Below are 21,292 nucleotides of genomic sequence, written 5' to 3' on the forward strand. Positions count from 1 at the left end.
GTCTTGAATTCAAAACCCTGCTGGATGGATTGATCAACATGAGTTTCAAACATGTAACTTCTACAGTCAAATGCACGGCAGTAGGTCACATAAAAGCTAGGCTAGGCAATAATAGCCTTACTTTTATGGCACTTTAGAAGTTGAGGCTCCAGAATATAACAGAATTTGACAAACTCAACAGCTTTGAAGATGACACTTAGTGGAAAAGTCATCATCCTATTTCTAAATAGATTTCTGTTAAAAGTTTGTTTTAAAACTAGTTATAGAGAAATAAAATATTGAGGTGGCTAGCTACTCCTCAGAATTCATGCCTCATCCATTTTCCCATTTGCCTTACTTTTTCCAATATCATTACAGTATTACTTTTCATGTTATTCATCAAAGCTTCCATTCCTTCTCAGCTATAAATATTGATTCTGGGATTTATTTCTGGAAGAATATGAGAAATAGGCATAACCACTGCTTCAATTATTTAAGTTATTAAAAATGTAGATTCTTGGGTGTTCCTGAAGTTGGATGTCAATTTTATTCATTTTTATCTGCTTTACATCTACCCAAGTATTTGCATTTTGAAAAATAAATACATGTGCTACAGAATGAACTATTGATTATTAAATCATGACCGGAATAATATTTTGAGAAAAGGTAAACTGTTTATTCAACAGGATGAGTCTGTACCCAACCAGTGTTTTGATCTACATGGCATTATAGCATACATAACATAGGATCCAATCAGATACTCTAACTGAATGGACTTTTTTTTTAAATCATACATTACAGAGACAATATTCATAAGAGGGACAACAATCATTATATAGGGCAGCCAACCAGCAGTTTCCTAGAGTTTTCTGGCAACAACAAGAAGCAGCCACTCAGAAGCAAACTGGATTCAGGAGGCCTATCGCCATACTATGAAAAATGCAGCACTGATAATATAGTCCAAAATATCAGATTTTCCAAAAAAAATGGGGAATTGTTTAGTCTAAAAAAAGAAAAGTGCACAGTCCTTATATTATTAAAGAATCTTTAACATTTACATAGTTTGCTTATGACAGTTTCTGTACATCAATAATATAAGGGCAGATGGAATTGCTTCTAAGTCAGCACCATAACATATTTCACTTGGCTGAACAAAAAAGAGTGACTTCACAAGTTATAAGATAAAAGAACAGGCTAGGAGAAGAAATAAGTCATTTCCCTCATTGTAAGCTAAAGTAACTCCAATTAAGCATGACATACATTTATGGGAAGAGTCAGTTACTTTGCCTTGGCGGACAGAATCAAGTCCATCACTCCTAGTTCTTACTTAAAAATGTGTGGTCTTACATTTTCTTCATACAATTTCTATAAATTATACAAATCCCATCTTCTCTTCCTCAGAATGGGACAACTCACCACACAGCCAACTCACCATGGCCAACTCGCTGTGGGACAATTTAACAATTCAAATTATTTAAAATAATTTTTAAAATGTTTTTTAACTTTTTTAAAATTAACATTTCATTTTGTCCCTCTTTTTGCATCCTTTCTTTAATGATTTTATTCCATCATTTCTTTGATATTAGTGTAACTCTTGTCGCATGGTAAGTTGTCCCTGATAAGTTGGCCATGGGAAGTTGGCCGTGGTGAGTTGGCCATGGTGAGTTGGTTGTGGTGAATTGTCATAGACCCTCTTTTCCTAGCTTCCTATATAATGTCCGGGTTTGGTTAAATGTCAGCCAACAGGAATATTCTCATTATTTATCATTAAGTACAGAGATAGTGTCATTATTTAGCTACAGGGATATTCTCAACAGAAGTAGCATCTTTATTTAGCATTTTCATTAAATAGCATTGGGGAGGACTAAATAATTGGTCAATAAAAGAAACGTTATTTTTCCCCTTTAAAAGTGAGTTAACATGTGTTCCCCCTCCCCTTTCTCTTACACACTTACACACCAACACATTTCCTTCCCATTTGTACTTGTATGCATTTTACATTCTCCCTTAAAATCTTTGCTGGGTTGGGTCAAGCCATGCCCAAATGTGTCTGAAAACATAGAGATGAATCTATCAAGAATTTCCCTTGTGCATGACAATCAGGAAACAGCACTTCTACACAACAAAATATGTTTAAAAGAGAAATTGCTGCCAGCTGAAGCCTATGCAACAGGGACACAAGAATTTCCTATCAGGAAGTGTGATTACTTCATCAGCTTCATTCCAAGTCTTGTTGTTTAAAACTACAAAGAGTTGGACAAAGGACGCTTTCACAATTCCTAATAGTCAACACCAATTTGACAAGACAGAATAGTTTTTTTTCTTAAAAATTAAAGACAATCCTTGTTCTTATAAAAAAACGGAAGAAACTGTACAAGAGATATTTTGATATGTCCATCTCCCAAGCACATTTAATCCAAAGATTTGTTCTGGTGCTCAAAAGGCACTTAAAGATTTTTTTAAAAAAACAACTACTAACAACCAATATAAAATAGAAACAAAAATAATTTAATAAAAGGTATAACGTATCTTATCTTTAAGGAAAAAAGTAAACCTTCAGATAATTCTTCGGCTCTCATCATTTTCAAAAATATGTGTAACATGCACAAATGTAATCAAAGCATCTCTTCTCCATAAAGCAAAGTAAGAAAAAAATATTACTGGCAATGAAAATAGAACAGTTTGCCAAATGGCTCTCTCTTCCCTACCTGTCCCACTTTGCAATATCCAACCTATGCAAAAACTACATTTGTTGGTTCATTACTACCACAAATGGAATATTTGTTGTCATAATAAACTAGGGCAGAGGCCCCCAACCTTTTGGGCACCAGGGATCGGTTCCGTGGAAACAGGTTTTTCTGTGGACCGGACAAGGCATGGTTTTGTGTGCTGCCTGCATCCCGCAGATGGGGCTTCATTTGTTTGTGTGGCCCATTTTCTGGCAGGCCACGGACCAGTGCCAATCCACAGACTGGGGTTGGGGACCCCTGAACTAGAGGGTGTTCATATGCTAAGGAAGGTTCAGGGACATGTAGGTGATTTGGGAGGGGAGATTAAAAGAATGTCATAAATGAAAAACTAGCACGGTTAACTAATCATGGCATTAAAAATGCCTACTACGTTAGCAGACATATAGATAAACACCATTTATCATTATATTATTATATTGAGGAACAATATTAGAATAACTACATACATTCCTTTCACACTATATATGAGAAGGTCAAAATTCCTTCAGGACTGGAGGTTGTTCTCATTTTTACTGATGCATTTCTAATATACTGAATTATCTATTAAGTGCAAGGATCTGGAGTCACAGGGCCGCAATTAAAATTTAGCATGAAGAAGAAACATTACAGCTCAGCGGATATTTTTCATACTGGAAGCAAGTACAGCAATATATAAACAGGCTAGAACAGGCAAGGTTTCATGAAATGAAGCATGTTCACAGATGAGATACAGAAAATGAGACTCACACAATGTCATGTATGTTCACATCATGGATGAAAAGGTTATTTCATAGAATATGTCCCTCTTCTATGCAATTTCTGAAAACAGATGGTATTAGGAATCAGAGGATAAATACAAATATATTTTCCTCCTTTGGCAACACAGATTGCAATGCTTACAAATTAAATTTTGGCTGAAAGCGTACTATGAGTTAAAAGTACAGCAAGGCAAATTTAAGGTCACTAATTACCCAGAAGTCACTAAAATTGACCTCTAATGAGAAATGGAAAACATTTACTTTCGTTTCAAAAGGTGGCCATTGCAAAATAAATTCAAAAGATATCAAGCAGTGGAACATGCAGATTTAACCGAATGTGCAGTTTCAGTAAGATTTATCCATGTTAAAAATATAAGTGTACTGATTGAAAGTAAACAAAATTATCCTCGTTGAAGGGCTGGTATTAGAGACATCTGATCATAAATGCTGATTTTAAAAAAGTTCAGTGAAAAGAAAAGAAAAAAAGGCAAGCATGCAAATTGCTGGAATTCTTGGTGGTGGTGGTTTTGTTTTGCTTTTTTTCTTTTTGTCTATATTAAAGTATAGAGACCAATTTTATTTCTGTAAGCCCCAAATCACTGTATATTGTTACATAGTACAGTAGAGAAAGTGCAAATTGTCATCTTATCAGTTCAGATATATGCCCAGCTCAATCAAGTATGGATCATGCTGTTCATGCATGGGGATACGGTCCAGAAACCCCCTTATATACTGCTAAGGAAGTTTAAAGAAATATAATTTTATTAAAACCCTCCTTTCCTTGCCTGTTTTAATCCAGATTAAAACAGATTTTTTTCCCCAGAGGAATCATTAGCAAAGGGAGATGAGAGAATAAAATATTTCAACCACTATATAAGGTAGCCTATTTATTTATTGTTATCAACCAAAGGTTACTTCAAAGTTCTCTTCTGTTTTGAAAACAGTGGGAGTTGAGTTTCTTTTGTACACATGTAATAATACTGTGCTACAACATGAAGTACATACAAAACATCCTAGATTTCCCTTTTATATAAGGGGAAATTGTACCACTTTTTACTGTTTGCATCCACATCTGGCGTACTTCTTCAACCAGAAAATGACAAGTTTCCATATTCCAATGAAGCAGTCTTTAAGAGATGAATTTGAAGACAAAAATCCACCCATCTATGAGAACCGAATTGATCATCATCACCAAACAAATTCAGTATTTCCAGGACAACTAGTGTTCCTTTTCATTTGTAACTCTAAAGCCAAACCGCACCGATACGAAAATTCAGTTCACAAACTGATCAATAGTCTATTGCTTGATGTATAGTTGCCGTGTAATTTACACACACAGGCAAAAACACACTCTAGCAGATATCTAAGGGTGAGGTAAGTCTATTAAATTGTTACTGGGCTACATAAAGTTTCATATATATTTCTAGACAGACTTGAATATTCCAGTGGTAATTACATAAGATGACAATGGGTAGTACCAAATATTTTCAGCAATGTTGTTATATATGTAAATCCTTAAACCACTTCTACAATCCCAAATATCGTCTTTTTTTTTTTTTTTTTTTTTACAAGAGTCACATTTTCCCTGTCTTTTCTTCTAAGGATATCATTTGTACAATCATACTGCTTCCTTCTCAAAAGAAATGAAGATCAGAATGATCCATCATTTTCCCAAAGAATTCTCCTTGGTGAGAGCGATAGCTACATTGTGCCAGATTTATCTGAAGAACTGTTAGGGAAGAGCTTCTCTGTGGGTGTCACCGCAGGACTCCCCATTCCTGAGCTGCTACTGCTACTTGATCGATGTTGGACAACAGGTCTGATGGGACGCATTGGTGGGGGCCTCAGCTGAGCTCCTGCAAGTCGGGCTGAGAGAGCAGGTTTAAATGTCGTCATCATTTCAGTGGTTGAGCTGCTGCTCCGCCTCATAGCTGCATCAGGGTCTCTGATCATGATGGTATGAAGGGGACTGGCAGGTTCAGAATTGACCGAACCAATTTGTGGGTTCTTCATTGGTTCAAGAGTGTCCAGGACAACATCGGGGGCTTGTTTCACAGTATTTTGCCTTTCGAGCTCACGCAGTTCATTCAGGGCTGTGCTCATGGTCTTTTCAATGTCCTGTAAACACAGAAATACAAACAGAATGTGACCATTCCTTGAATTAGATGATGATCTGGTTTCTTTTCTTATTTACTTGAGGCAGAAGGTTTGATACAGCTAACCTTGAGTGGAACAACGACTCATGAAATAATTTGCATGAAATTGAGGACAGTAATCAAGTTTCTGCTTGCCCGTAAACTACAGCATATACATTTCATACTCATACAATGAGTGTGCAACCCTCCTCCAGGCTGGTTCTCCAGCTATGAATTGTAAGAGCTGAAGCCCAAGAAACTTGAAGGGCAAAGGCTGGAAAGAGTTCACTACACTGAGACACATTGAGAATGTGAAAATATATTTTTGGATCCCATTCTGTAGATAACTCTCAAAATTTCTAAATAAAAATATATACTGCTCAAAAAAATAAAGGGAAGACATCCCTTTACATACAGTAGTTTATACATTGCTCAAATAACTAAAGGGAACACAAAACTACTGTATGTAACAAACAAAGTATTTAATAAAGCTATTTCATTCATTCAGATCTCGGATGTCTTCTGCTTGTGTTCCCTTTATTTTTTTGAGCAGTGTATTTTAGATATAATCCAATTAAAAACATTTTAAAAAAAGATCACAGTAGAATTGATAAACAAGTAGATGCAATATCAAGGGAACATGGTTAGTATACCTGGAGGCTGCATTTCTGATTTCAAATGGATATGAGCTGTTTCAACTATAACTTAATTTCCACAATGCAATTCCACTTCTTTCAGTTTTGGTATGGCAGAATATCAGATCAGCTATTCTGTTTAAAACTGAGATGGAAGCACCACCTTTCTTATCTAATTAATATTTTTATCTCCTGGTGTATCCTCTTTGGATGGAAGGGGTTTAGCTTGCTGTGTATTTGCATCTTACATGAATCTCTTCTATTTAATTATTTATTATTTTATCAAATTTATATAGCCACTCATGTCACACAAGGTGATTTTCTGGGTGACAAACAATAAAACCAACAATTAAAGCAGAATATAAAAATGAATTAAAACAATTAAATAATTAACATAAAGGTCTGGTTTGGCTCTGCAACCAAACAAGACAAACACAGACTTCAACGGATAATTAGAACTGCAGAAAGAACAATGGCTACCACCTGCCTTCCATTGAGGATCTGTATACTGCACAAGTCAAAAAGAGGGCTGTGAAGTTATCTACAGACCCCTCACATCCTGGATATAAATTGTTTCACCTTCTACCCTCAAAACGATGCTATATAGCACTGCTCTATACCAGAACAACTAGACACAAGGACAGTTTTTTCCCGAATGCCATCACTCTGCTTAACAACTAATTCCCACAATACTGTCAAATAATTTACTAAGACTGTATTACTATTATTCTTCTCTTCCTTACTAGTATCTATCTCTTCCCACTTATTACTATAACCATGTTGCTTGTATCTTTCAATTTATATTGTTTTTATTTGTTTCCTAGTATGATTTGATAGCTTATTAGTAACCTTGATTATCACCTCCTCTCCTTTCGCCGCAAACTGAAGACGTGGCTCTTCTGTCAAATAACTTGATCTGCTAGAGGTTGCACAAACTGTAATAATTTTAAATATGGTTTTTAAGGGGTTTTTAACTTATCACTAGGTGTTGTATCTTTTTATTCTTGATGAATGTATTTTATTCTCCTTATGTACATTGAGAGCATATATACCAAAGACAAATTCCTTGCGTGTCCAATCACATTTGGCCAATAAAAATTCTATTCCTCTGGAATGATTTGCCCACCGAGCTCAGGATAGCCCCGGACCTCCTCTCCTTTCGCCGCGAACTGAAGACGTGGCTCTTCCGTCAAATAATTTGATCTGCTAGGGATTGCACAAACTGTAATAATTTTAAATATGGTTTTTAAGGGGTTTTCAACTTATTTTGTTATTTTGTGATTTGTATTATTGATTGTTGTTGTAAGCTGCCCTGAGTCCTTCGGGATAATGGTGGCATATAAATCACAATAATAAATAAATAAATATTCTATTCTATTCTAAAAAAATAAAAACAAGGTTGTAAGATGCCATACAGCATCAGTCCATCTGCCACCAGGAAATCCCCTGGCTACTCATTCTGAGGGTTTTCCAGAAGACATACTGGTTGGGCTGACCTCATCTTGGGGAGTGGGAGGATGGATGTTCTAGAGGGCAGAAAAGGCTTGTCTCCTGGATCCTGTCATGTGGAACTTCTCAGCAGACAAGGCCTGCAACATGCCTCTCCTGGTAGAAGTACCAGGTAGAAGAAATTGGGGAGAGGTGTTCCCTACCATTGGAGCCTAATAACTGCCACTAAGAGGAGAAGAGGACAGGGGAGTGAAACATTGACAAAAGAAATGAGAGTGAAGAAGACATAAATAAATGAACAAGATAAAAACATGATAAATCTTTGCTAGGGTACCTTTCTGAAGCATGTGGATATGGCTACAGCAATCTATGCATTAATCATGTCCTATTTCAATGCCTACAAAGTACCCTAATTGGTTGCTGCCCTTGAAGAATAATAGGGGCTGCCCTTGTAGAGTGTCCAAAAACCACAGCTGGTCCAAATTATTGGGAGCCAGATTGCTTTCTTGTGTACATTTTATGAGCTACAGTATACCAATTTTAAATCAACTGCCCTGGCTGCTAATTAGTTTCATTTATGAGTGATTTCCCCCTCCCGGTTCCTGCTGTGCTGCTTCATCATGGGAGGGGGCAGCTGTTCCTGGGAGGGATGAATGAAGAATGCAGAGAGTGAATGCCAAGAGTGCATATTCCCAGCAGGGTTGTCCATGGCACAAAGGTCACCCCAGCTGCCCAGCTAAAGCAAGCAGGAACCTCTATTGGGTAGCTGCAATATAGAAAGATGTCAAGAGGCAGATTATCACTTCAGTGACAATGGCAAAGGCATCAATTCCCACTGCGCAGGAGAAGATAATGGGAAACCACTCCTGTAGTTTTACCAAGAAAACCACATGGATAGAAAATGTAAAATTACTGACAATATACTGCCAGATGATGCTACTGAGGAAAAAGATCTTTCAGAGTACTAATGGTGTTTAGGACATGGCAATGGCAAATTGTTCTAAAAAAGCTTGGGAAGAAAATTGCAGGGTTTTCTATCCAGGCAGTCCCCAGGAGTCAAAACTGACTTGAAGGCACAACAACAACAACAAATATTAATGTAGAAATAGGGATGAGTAGATTAGCATGGTCTGTGTTCCTGATAGGGTGATTTGTCAGACAACAGGAATACTGCAATCTACATCCTACTCTAGAAATGAATGAAATACCCTTGAATGCACATTCCAAAGAATACCAGAATTTCATGCAAATGAATCAATGGATGTTTTTCTGGCAACTAGGAAAAATATTACTTTGTCATGCCTGCAATATCCTTAGCACTCAGCTAGCACACAGCTTCTGAGCCATTTTGTAGACCACAAATCGAATAATAGATGATGGATGGATAGATGGATGGATGGATGATGGATGGATGGATGGGTAGATATACGATAGATAGATAGATAGACAGACAGACAGACAGACAGACAGACATATAATATATATTTATATTTAAAGAAAGTTTGTGTGTTTGTTTTCCAAGCTTTTGAAAAACAATATATTTAACAATATACAGTATATATCTTGTTAAAAAGACAGGCTTAGCTTTGACAGATGAACTTTGACAGCAGCTGATGAATAATGGATTGCATCACATTCAGCAGATAAAACACACTTATAGTGCCTCTTAAAAGAACTCAGACCTGAATTGTGAATAACACTGTTTACTAAGAAAACTCCACTGTGCTTAGATATATTGATGGCAATAGCTTTTTGTTATGTGATTCTTTCGTCTGTCCTCATTCTTGCCATATTTCGTTTCAGTACATGATCCCTAAATTCTAACATTGTGGATTTGTCCGACCCCATATTTGATTTTGTACACTCTGATTCCTCTTATCTATCTTCAATTTATTCTAAAGAGACCCAAACATTTTACTTTGCTTGTAAGAGACTTTTTTTTAACCCTACTAATTGTTCTGGCTAGACTTTATAATTAAACTACTGAAGTGATAGATTGCTTCTACCTTTTACGATCAATAATAAAGGAACAAGCAGTCAAGAAATATGGCATAGACTAACACTTGGTAGAGCAACAATGAAGAGCTTGGAATAGACATTACAATGCCACGATGGATTTATAACTATGAAAACTGGGATAGTGCAAGCCACTGTATTCCCTGTGACACTCTAGGCCATGATGGTGAATCTATGGCACGCCTGTCTGTCTTCTGGGTTTCTGGTGTGCATGCATGCACGACAATCACCTGTCCTTCATATGCGCGGCAGTGTTGAAAACCGGTGTGCGCATGCGCGCCAGCCAGCTGATTGTTGTGTGTGCATGCGGGCCAGAACCTGGAAGTTTGCACACACAGTAGTGCCTAAAACTGGCCTTGCGCATGCATGCTGGACAGCTGATCGTTGGGGCACATATGCGCTAGAACCCGGAAGTTCGGCTTTTCCGGAGCACAGCCCTACGAGCATGCGTGCGATGTTTCCACATGACTTTTTTGGCACTCGGTGATGAAAAATTTCACCATCACTGCTCCAGGAAAATGAAAAGTGGACTTTGAAAAAGCAGGATAAGGCGAATATTGATGCTTTTGAACCTCACTGTTGAAAAAGACTCCAAAGGGTATTATGGACAGCCAAGGAAACAAACAAATGCATTGAACAATTCCTCTTGAGGCAAAAATGGCCAGGCTCAAATTACCATACTTTGGACACATTATGCAAAGACCTATGTAGCTCTCTGAAGATAATGAAAGGAAAGAGAAGCGGATAACGACAAGCAGCAAGATAGAGAGATGCAGTTATAGCAGAAAAGAATGCACTGTTGGATCAAGTTAGGAGCAGGTAGCCATGGAGGAAATGTATCTCTCTACGAGGTCGCTTAAAGAGTCAACACCAACTAGTTAGCACACAATCAATCAATCAGTCTGGTCATTCTTTTCTACAATTTTCCAGTTCTATAGTTCACTTCTTGAAACCAAAATGGAACTCCAAATGCAATGTATCATACCTTTCTATAATGACATTACAGATTGGCAGTTTTATTTTTAGTCCCCTTTTGAACTGTTCCTGCCATGGAACTGGTATTTTTGCCCTGTGCTTTTTTCGTTTAACAGCAGTTGCATACTAGGCTGACATTTACACCTACCTCAAATATCCCTTTCCTGAATAGTCTTTACTAAACCAGAACCCACAAATACATGTGATATTTAACTTTGTGTATGTCACCATGAATCACTATTCTTCTTTCTGTAATATTCATTAGAACAAAATACTCAGATACATTTTGTATAAGTTTGGGAAAGGTCATTGATGGGAATGACATTTTAGAACAGTTTTATGACTCCATCTCTATGTATGCTTGCGGAGAATGAAATGCTATCAACCTTAGCAGAATTTGTTTTCAAGACTATGCATGATTCTGCACTCTAGAATAGTTGAATTCAGTGAAATACTATATGAGATTTAGAATATCAGGTTGTGCTCCAACATTTAATATCAGTGAGAAATGATTAAATTTAACCAGGCTAGTCTAATTCCAATCGTCCTTAGCCTTTTGGCCTCCAAAGAATTGTGAATCAAAAGATAACAGGTTGGGGTTCATTAGGATGATCTGAAATTTGACTGTTCTCCAGGAATTGTTATGCATTTATACAGAAATGCATATGGTAGTTCTTTTTTCATATTTCTTTTCAATTATATTTTTGTTTGTTTTTCCTCTATTGTTCACAATTTTTTACTAATTGTGAAGAATTGTTACTCTGCTCCTTTTCTTTAACGTTATACTGCTTGTCCTCTCCAATGTATATTTTTAGTACTTTTTTCCCCTGCTAATTAATAAGAAGCTCTTTATGTCACGTTTTATAACAAAGACAAGAAGTTAGAAGAATCATCCCTTTCACTACCTGCTACAGAATTTTGAAACATTCGATTTTTAATTGCTTCTCAGCTTGCTTCCCTGCCAACTTTAGAAGAAGCAGCCTACACAAACAGTTACCAATTTTTGTACAGAGCTTTGGACAGAGTCCTAGTCATAGGCATGAAATGCTTACTGCTGTGTAAATTAAATGAGGGGGGAGGGGAAGCTCCCTTTCCTCTATAAAAAGAAAATGGCAGTACTAAAACTAAATCCAGTGATCTACAAATCACCAGTGGCTTTATTTAAAAATGGAACACCGCTATCCATTAGGTTTTCTGTAATGGGAAGTGTCATAGTACTAAGCAAAAAAGCTAGGAAGTGACAGGATAATCACTCAATCAACAACCTACACAGAAAAAGTCGAAAGATGTCAGCCTGAAAATCAACAGGTCCGCTAACCTTTGAGCAACCCATGCAGCTAAAAGAAAAGAGATGCTCAGCTGAACCTGCACATATACAGCCATTTATTTTATGTTCAGCCCATAAATTCTATCTACTAAAAGGCTTACTTGCCATTTCAGTTTTTTAAAAACCCTCAGCAAAGATTATTTCTCTCTGCCATTTTTTCCACCCTTGATATAAATCAACAATCTTCTGATATACCGTATGAGGAAAAATATTTGAGCTGGAAAACCTTTTCACCATGACAGATCTGCACAGCCTGTTGCTTGAGTCTTTTTCACATATGTGATGAATAAATAGAGAATGTCCTTTGTATTTAGCTCAGTTCCAGGTGGCTTTGTAGAGATATTATACTTCGTTCAGAGAGGTTTTTTTTTCAACTTCTTAGTCTAACCCAGGGGTGTTAAACTCAAGGCCCGTGGGCTGGATTCGGCCCGTGCGGTGCTTAGATCTTGTCCTTGGGGACACCCTGGAAACAGCAAAGGACCGACTCACGATGCCTCTGCCAGCAAAATTGGAGCTCAGGAGGGCTGCATGCATGTCACCCCCCACCTCGAGCTCTGTTTGTCAGGGTGCTAATTAATCCCATTCTGCTTTTGGGTAATCGTACCTTGATTTAGAGACATGGATCGAGACTTTTCCCTTGAAGCATACTTAAGAAAATAAACCCGAAGATATATTTTTGTAAGAAAAACTAATTTATTTGTTATAAAGAAAATAAAACATCTCACTAATCTAAATAGTTACATTTTGGCAACATTCCTGCCGGCCACCTCTCTGCAGCCGGACCTCTTGGCAGGAGAACAAAGAAAGTGAAGGAATGTGGACATGCGCAGTTAGCTTAAAGATAAGAAACTTGGCAAGCTACGGTAAGTCTGAATGTCCAAAAATATGAGCTCATCTGGTAAATACAAAAACGCAGTGACACTGTTTTCACTGGCAGAGGGCTTCAGGAGGCTGTTGCAGACAAAAACAGAGCCCGGGAGAACTGCACACGCATGGACTGCAGGACATCAAGCTGGCCATGCCCAACCTGGCCACATCCACTCAGCCCCCCTGGTCAAACACAACCCTGATGCAGCCCTCAATGAAATCGAGTTGGACACCCCTGGTCTAACCTATAGAAGTGGCATTTTGTGATCCAAATGAGGGATCAAATCAGTCCATCCAAATATTAACCAGGTCCAATCCTGTTTGATCCAGCAAGCTTCAGTTGGATGCTACGACATAATCTTCACACACATACATACACATGGACTAACCCAAGGGCTCACAGTTGTACCACAAAATCGATTTTCATCAGGACTGCAAAAACAAAGTTTGAGCATATATTCTGTTCTTTAAAACTCTCCCTATCCCTCTAAAAAAGATCTGTTGATTAGCAGTGTTCTGGGGATGCAGAAAAACAGTGAGAGCATGTATTAGAGAGATTACTCTTAACCAGGAGTATATTCTTAACTTCCTCTGAAGGCAGCAATTTCACTACGCATATGAAAATAGTAATTTTTTTTAATGGTTCTATTATGAAAGACAGGAATGTACCATAAGTAAAAAAACTATTGATGTTGGAAAATTCTTGATGCACATTATTTGAGTTCAGAAACTACTAACCCTTAAACCAAGCCATTTATAGATTTATTTTTTAAAAATACATTGCTAAATACCTGATGTATTTAACATTTCTATAATATGTAATTTCTACATAGCTCTCCTCTTACCTCTGCCAGTGCTTCAGCTTCTAGTGATTTCTGATCGCCAAGACTACTATGCCGAGTTGAGCTACAAGTAGACCTCAGTTGATGGCTATCACTCAATGTCTTTCTGTCTGGATAATTGATACTGCCAGCACTTCCAAACGTTGCCATCCTACGTTTTTCTGGGCTTTCGATCCTACCTCTGTTCAATGGCAGCAAGTGAGGACTGCTAGGACAAGCTGCTGCTCGAGGAGGAGTATCTATTCCTGGACCAAAACCTCTTGGGGGGCTATGGGTGTCACCACCACTTCGACGGCGAGGGATTGCTGCTCCATCAGATCTTAACCGCACCCTGGAAAATAAGACCAACATGCTTGCGAAATCATTGCTTCATATTTCCAAATTCAGCTGGACTGATAACTAAATGTTCATAGAGCTGTTTTAAAGAGGGGAATGTAGTGACTGCCTTAAAATGTCAAGTTGAAGAATCAAATCTCTTAACCTTTCCTATATGGGCTAGCGCAGGGCTCTCCCTTATGTTGTTTAACATCTGGATATTTGAAACTGCTGGGCTATCTTCTATTAGTTTAAGGTAATGGATCATCAATAAATAAGTAATGCATATTTCTTATTCTGACCTGTGATGGATTTTTTTTACTCACTATCTAGGCTGTTAGGGAACGGATGGAATGAAAGAAGTTTAGACTGATTTCCATGAAAACAAGACTGTTTGACCAGAAATCATCTGGCTCATTATCAGCTGCATGTTAGTTCCAGAGGAAGTCACATATCTTCTGAAGGAACAAACCTGTGATCTGGGAATTCTGTCTTCATGGCTGCTGCTTGTTCCTACAGATAAAGTGCATGATCAGAGATGCCTTCACTCCACTCTGTCTGGAGTGACGGTACTACTATTTTTTGGAACAGAGATCCCTGGTAACTTAAGTCTTGCCCTTGTTACTTCCAGGCTGGATTCCTGCAATAATCTCTAAGGGTGGTTGCCTCTGAAGATAACTCGGAATTTCAGCTAGTATAAATAATAGGATAGCTAATGACTGCAAGAGGTGGGAGCTATTTTAACAGAATTACACCAGTATTGTGGACACTGCATTGGTAGCCTATTTTTTTTCCAGGTTTATTTCAAAGCCCTGGTTACGACCTACAAATGCCTGCAGAGATTGGTAAAAACTACCTTTGAGACAGGCAGTTCTGAGAAGAATCCATGCTTTTATGACCTTCCATGATCAAATCAGGATGACATGCTTCACATTCCTGCCCCTGAAGAAGTTACAATTATGAGGGTGAAGAAGAAGCAAGTCTTTTCAATGGCTGCTATAGTGATATACAATGGCTCGAACCAGTGGTGGTATTCAGCTGGTTCTATCTGGTTCAGGCGAATCAGTAGCAGCGGCTGTGGGAGGCTCCACCCACCCGCCCGGACATCATCACGTCCCGTTTTTGACGCTCTGCGTATGGGTAGAGGTAGCACATGAGCTCACATTTGCAAACCAGTAGCGAAGGTAAGTGAATACCACCTCTGGCTTGAACCCTGTGGCTCACTTCTAGCCTTTACAAAACAATGGATACTATCATTCTTCACTACATTTTTTGAGTTTAATATTTTTGCGGATACGAATAATTTTAACAATTTCCCCTTATCGTAATTTTAAAAATTATTTTTGTTGCTTACACTATAATAAGCAACCTAAAGTCTACTGGTTTATAGTGGACACAGTGAAATAAATCAATATGCATACTTCTTCCAGTTTAAACTTGGCATTAATTGTACAAGTCAGCTCACAACTTTTCTACAATCTACGTATTCAGATTGTTTTGCCTGTAGCCAGAAGAGAATGGGGAAGAGATAATTGCATCCAAAGGAGAATAAAATATTGGGGTTTTTTTTACCGTCCCATTACTCCTCCAAATCCATAGTCTGGAATATGATCTGTTGGAGACTGTATGTCATTCTTTGATGAGGCTTTATCATCCAGCAGAGGTCCACTGCTTGCTTCACTATCTGCCTTCTGACTAAGGCTGTCGGAAAAGGCATCATCCCTGTGAATGACAAAAAACTCTGTTAGGCTGAGCTTAATGCTTCATACTTAGGAGGGAAAAACTTGTTCATTAATTTGAGCCAGCGGGTGGGTAAAATAGCAATGGATTTGCTGGGGTTAACCTGTACGATAAACAGTTAGAGGAACTAGGTATGTGTAGCCTAACAAAGAGGAGGTGTCCTGAGTCAGTAAAACACACGAGTGCTCCCAAAAACCTGTTTTATTGCAACAGCTGTGAATTCTGTTTATTCACAAATGAGTCCCAAATAGTTGTAAAGAGTCCTTCGGGATAAGGCTGATAATCACCCACCTTTATCTACCTTGACATGCTGCCAAAGACCTAATTGGCAAAGCCACACCGAGTCCAGAATCAAAGAGAGCTTCAGACTTTAAACTGCACAGAATTAACAACGTTGCTTCCTGCAAAGGCCCACATGCCTTTGCTCTTCTTTTAAGACTTATGAGAGGGGCCAATCATCTCCAAGCCCTACTCCCAAGTCGTCCCTTTTGTTTTAACTGTTCTTGCCTCTTGGCAGCTCTGCGCATGCGCGCACTGGGAACAGGCACCCCCTGTTCCTCTGCCTCACTGAGGTCTGACTCTGGAGGCTCCGGAGGCAGCACGTACCTCCCAGATGGCCCTTTCTCTGCCTCTGACACAGAGCCCTTGTCCGAGTCTTCCCCAGATTCCAGGACTGGCCCATGTTCCTCCCCAGCCTCCTCACTGTCCAACTCTGCTGCCAGCTCCGCAGGCTGCTGGTAGACCACAACAGAAGGAGTAGGAGTGAAGGGCTGTCACAGAGAAGACAGGATCAACTTATTCTCCAAAGCCCCAGAAGGCAGGACAAAAAGGAATGGGTGGAACTCATTAAAAGAGAGATCCAACCTGGAAGGAAGAAGAAATTTCCTAACAGTGAAAACAATTTATAAATGGACAGCTTGCGTCCCAGAGTTGTGGGTGCTCCATCACGGGAGGTTTTGAAGAATAAAATGTAGAGCCATTGTACAGGAAGGTATAAGGGCTCCTGCCTTGAGTAGGGGGTTGGACTAGAAGACTTCCAAGATCCCTTCCAGTCCTATGATTCTAGTTGATTATTTAGGGGCATTGTATATCAGGATATCAGAAAAGCTTGGGTTTCTACCCTGTTGGTTGCTCATCTTTGAAAACTTTACATAAATCCCCTGTACACAATATACAGGCCTAAACATACTTTCTTTTTTCATCTCATGCATAAGTCTTCTCTTTTCTTATGGCTGGATGCCAATAAAGTTTACACACTGTGTCCTGTAGGATCGGAGCATACCAACGCAGAGCTACCTGACCTACTCTAATTTTACATCTGCTCATTACAAAGGAAGTTTGATGTAGCAGTTGAAGTATCAGACTAAAAACCAGGAGACAGTGAGTTCTAGTCCTGCCTTAGACAGAAAGCCAGCTGGGGGTCCTTGGATCATTCACTTTTTCTCAGCCCTAGAAAGGAGGCAGTGGGAAGCCACTTCTGAAAAACTCTGCCAAAAAAACAAGTACTTGTCCAGACAATCTTGATAACTGAAGATGTTTGAACAAAAAAAAGGAGGAGGAGGAGGAGGAGGAGGAGGAGGAGGAGGAGGAGGAGGAGGAGGAGGAGGAGGAGAGGAAGAGGAAGAGGAAGAGGAAGAGGAAGAAGAAGAAGAAGAAGAAGAAGAAGAAGAAGAAGAAGAAGGAGAAGGAGAAGGAGAAGGAGAAGGAGAAGGAGAAGGAGAAGGAGAAGGAGAAGGAGAAGGAGAAGGAGAAGGAGAAGGAGAAGAAGAAGAAGAAGAAGAAGAAGAAGAAGAAGAAGAAGAAGAAGAAGAAGAAGAAGAAGAAGAAGAAGAAGAAGAAGAAGAAGAAGAAGAAGAAGAAGAAGAAGAAGAAGAAGAAGAAGAAGAAGAAGATGATGATCTTTGGTATAGCTATTTTTTTTCTCACTGGGTAACAATCAATATTTAGCACACATCCCTAACTTATTGAGAAGAATATGTCAAAAAGATAGGTGAACAGTAGCAGCCACTACCAGAATCTAATGAATTGGATTTAGAAAAAGAAAAGTCTTGGACAGTCTGAATTTTTAAGGAAAAATCTTCCTTAGCTCTTTCAAAGAAAAGGCTTCCACCGCTGTCATCACACATATATTTTTCATATTTCAGTGAATGTTTTTTCTTTTTTTAAAAAAGGATTCAATTGACTGCATCACACTGACAACACTGTTTCAAATGTCAACATGGTTAGCTGTCAACAATGGAATTAGTCATCACCAATGTGTCCACAGAGATCATCTATATCACAACCATTTGGTGAGGGGAGGTCTAATGGGAATCAAGGGATGAAATGCATGATGAAATGATGTTGCAATGACGCATGTAAAAAATGCTGGGGGTTGTGTTCTGACATCCTAAGACACAGTTTGTCATTTCTCATCTTCACAATTAGCAGTAGATGCCTAGGATCTGTACAAAAATGGGGTGAGGGGGGAGAAAATAACACAGAGCCTTCATGCTTCATTGAATTTCAACTCCCTTGAGACCCCAGCCAACCTAGCTTCCAAAACGGGAGATTTGTTTTAGAACTTCTTGTTACATAATTAGAATTCTTGCCTGTAAAATTAGAAGAAATTCTGAAGAGCAGAGATTATATTTTGTCCTGAAGACAAGTTATGTTTTACAGATAGAACAGAAATTTCTATTCCTAAACCTCATTTCATTACCACTTGAGTATATAGTCCTCTCTGGTTATTCTAGGTATCAGAATATATCATATTTGATGTCACTGGACCACAGTAATAATATAGAAAAATCTAGAAAAGACCTGGGCTTTACATTAAGTTCTAATTCTATCACCTGGGCATAACAATGTCCATGAAGATTTTGGAAACTAAAACCACCCATTCTGATGCAAATAAAAAACTTTAAAAGGTGGTCTAGAATTCTTTTCAGTTCTACATTGAGTAAGACAATCTAACTCCAAGATTGGTTTTAATTTTGAGAACCCCTTCCACGGTTATTATATTACATTTACATTATAAATCACTATGTACTACAGATATCTGCATTCTTGATTATACCCCTAGTGCCTAGATTCAATTAAGACTTCAAGAATTGTGGACTTCTTCTGCATATGCATTATCACATAATGTATTATCACATAAAACTGGAGCATTCTTGCAGGAATGGATTATAAATATATGTTATTTTTCAACTGTTAGTTTCCGGTGGTTGAGGGGATTACATGAGGGCAAGAAAAAGACTTAAAGCAATATGGTCATTTTTTTCCGCACTCTTCCGTTGTAGTATAATTCTCAGTGCTTTTTTTCCCCTTTGTTTTTATTATGATTATGGTGACCTTACAATTATACTATTAATAGTGTTGATAATACATACATATTTATTCTACTGATTAGCTGGATGCATTAATATAATGCAGTAAGAGTTGTTCTCCAGTGAGAACATTATCTTTACCTCTAATTAATCTTTCTTTCTTTCTTTCTTTTTTTCATTCTTTCTTTCTTTCTTTCTCTCTTTTCATTCATTCATTCATTCATTCATTCATTCATTCATTCATTCATTCATTCTTGATGAATGCTAAGGGCAAGAGGGATGCCTCCAGGTCTGCACTAGCTTAAGGCAGCTCTTTTTCTCTTAAAAAAAAAAAATTATAATACATTTCCTCAAATCTTGGCTTTACCCACTCCAATTAGTCCCTTTTTCCTCCTTCTGTCTGTTAGAAAAAGCAGAAATAACAATATTTTCCTTTATTACTAGAGACAGTAACAACAGTAAAAAAAAATACACATTAAATTAAAACATTAAAGGGAAACTATTAATTTATTAATCAATATAGCTGCTCAGTCTCACTTGTTGAGATGGGCAGTTATACAAAATGAATAAATACATGAAAATTGGCTACATCCATTTACCTTTGGAATGCTGCTGAAAGAAATCACGGTACAGCCTTCAGGTTGAATAAATTCTCTAATTTTACTTCCCATATCATTTTTTTTACAGACAAAGGTACAGGAAAGTAACCGTCGTTAAGATAATGCAGGCCTTGCTACTTCAAGGGAGGGTACTAGCTATTCAGAGTAGATGGCATTTAAATGGAAAGCATCTAAAAATTAATTCTATAATTTTTAAAAGTATTGTAGCTACAAAACAGATGCGGAAGTATACTGTAGGGTAATTGTTTTCTCTAAGACTTTTTAAATTCTATTTTCTGAGTTGGTTGATTTGTACTATAAACCACTTGAAGTACATTGATGCTGACACTAATTACTTTTATAACTTGCATGTATATTTGTCCCACTGTGTTTGTTTTTTTCAGATAAACCATCAAATCATTTTAAATACCCTTTTAACAAAACACAACGTAGTGTATACTTTTGTTGCTTCTGCTGCTAGTCCTGATCTTTTATATTTGCATATCTATACTGCATACTGCTAAAATTCTCAGGTCTGTTTGATTGAAACCTTCAATTGAGTGAAACTGGAAAGTATATAAGGCAACAGTTATTGAACCAAGGTAACTCAATGGGCTAATTTACAGACTCCTGTCGGAATGAAATTTGGGAAAGTTGTGGCCGCTTCAGCATACCATGCCTTCCCGGAAACCTGGAGGTTGTATGGCGTAAGGGGAGATGGGACAGCCAAATACCCAGTCTCTTTGCCACCTCCATCTGGCATCTGCACTCAGTTGAGTGGCGGTTGGCTGCTTTAGAACTGAAGCCATAAATGATATACCAATTTCCCATTTTCCTTAGAAGACCAAAACTGTACTTCATATAGCTAAATGTCTATTTAGCCTCTTGAAAAAGCACCTTTGTACTTCGTATAGTCTTATCTTTTTTACTGAATACAAATACAAACTACTATATTATTTTTAAAAAAATTACTTACATGTCTTGAACCACAATATATTGATGTGGTATGAGGCCATCTACTCCATTATGGCGTCCTTCCCACCAGTCTTCAGATGCCCGATGGTACAAGAGAAGGGAAGCTCCTTTTTTGAAGGATAATTCACGTGGGGATCGTCCAGTATAGTCAAACTTGGCAATAGCTTCAATCTGTTCCACTTCTATAAAGTTGGGCAAACAGCAGTAGAAGAAAGATCAAATTACAGAGAGTTGATTAAAATTCACTATAGTTTGTTTAATGCAGTAATGTATTCCTGGAACAGCATGAATGTTTCTTATCTAAAGATATTTCTTTGAAGGCTATTTTTCCTACTTTCCCTAGGAAACAGAATATTGTCACCTTAATGTTAAGGTACTACATTGTAATTTAAGTGCAAGTGGGAAAGAAGGGAGGGGGTAGTAGCTGACAGCTGGGATAAGATTCCCTACATTTTGCTAAATTGAGGGGGGGAATCTTAGAGTCCCAGGAAATATGAAGTTAGCTTAAATCCCTCAGGAGACAAAGTGGTGAGTTGACCTCAACTTGGTGGCACACAATCAAATCAATCATCACTTCTGATGAAATTCTAATAAAACCTGTTTATCTGAGGCAAAAATGGGAGAAGCATACATATCCTGA

General features: G+C 38.0%; 1 protein-coding gene across 2 annotated transcripts in view; it reads right to left on the reverse strand.

The window, feature by feature from the left end:
• Window positions 1–5,136: 5,136 nt before the first annotated feature.
• SRGAP3 (SLIT-ROBO Rho GTPase activating protein 3) overlaps window positions 5,137–21,292 on the reverse strand; it is a 223,151-nt gene continuing 206,995 nt past the window's right edge. For both annotated transcript variants that reach the window (XM_070933588.1, XM_070933587.1), the window contains exons 19-22: window positions 20,654–20,834; window positions 15,600–15,749; window positions 13,716–14,043; window positions 5,137–5,584 (exon numbers count right to left, since the gene is read on the reverse strand). In XM_070933588.1, coding sequence (XP_070789689.1) covers window positions 5,168–5,584; window positions 13,716–14,043; window positions 15,600–15,749; window positions 20,654–20,834 — 1,076 coding nt within the window. In that variant the 3' untranslated portion in view covers window positions 5,137–5,167. The remainder of the gene's footprint in view (window positions 5,585–13,715; window positions 14,044–15,599; window positions 15,750–20,653; window positions 20,835–21,292) is intronic.

Source organism: Pituophis catenifer, unplaced genomic scaffold (assembly GCF_029215685.1).
Source record: "Pituophis catenifer annectens isolate HBS135680 unplaced genomic scaffold, rPitCat1.0.hap2 SCAF_2, whole genome shotgun sequence".
Lineage (NCBI taxonomy): Eukaryota > Metazoa > Chordata > Lepidosauria > Squamata > Colubridae > Pituophis > Pituophis catenifer.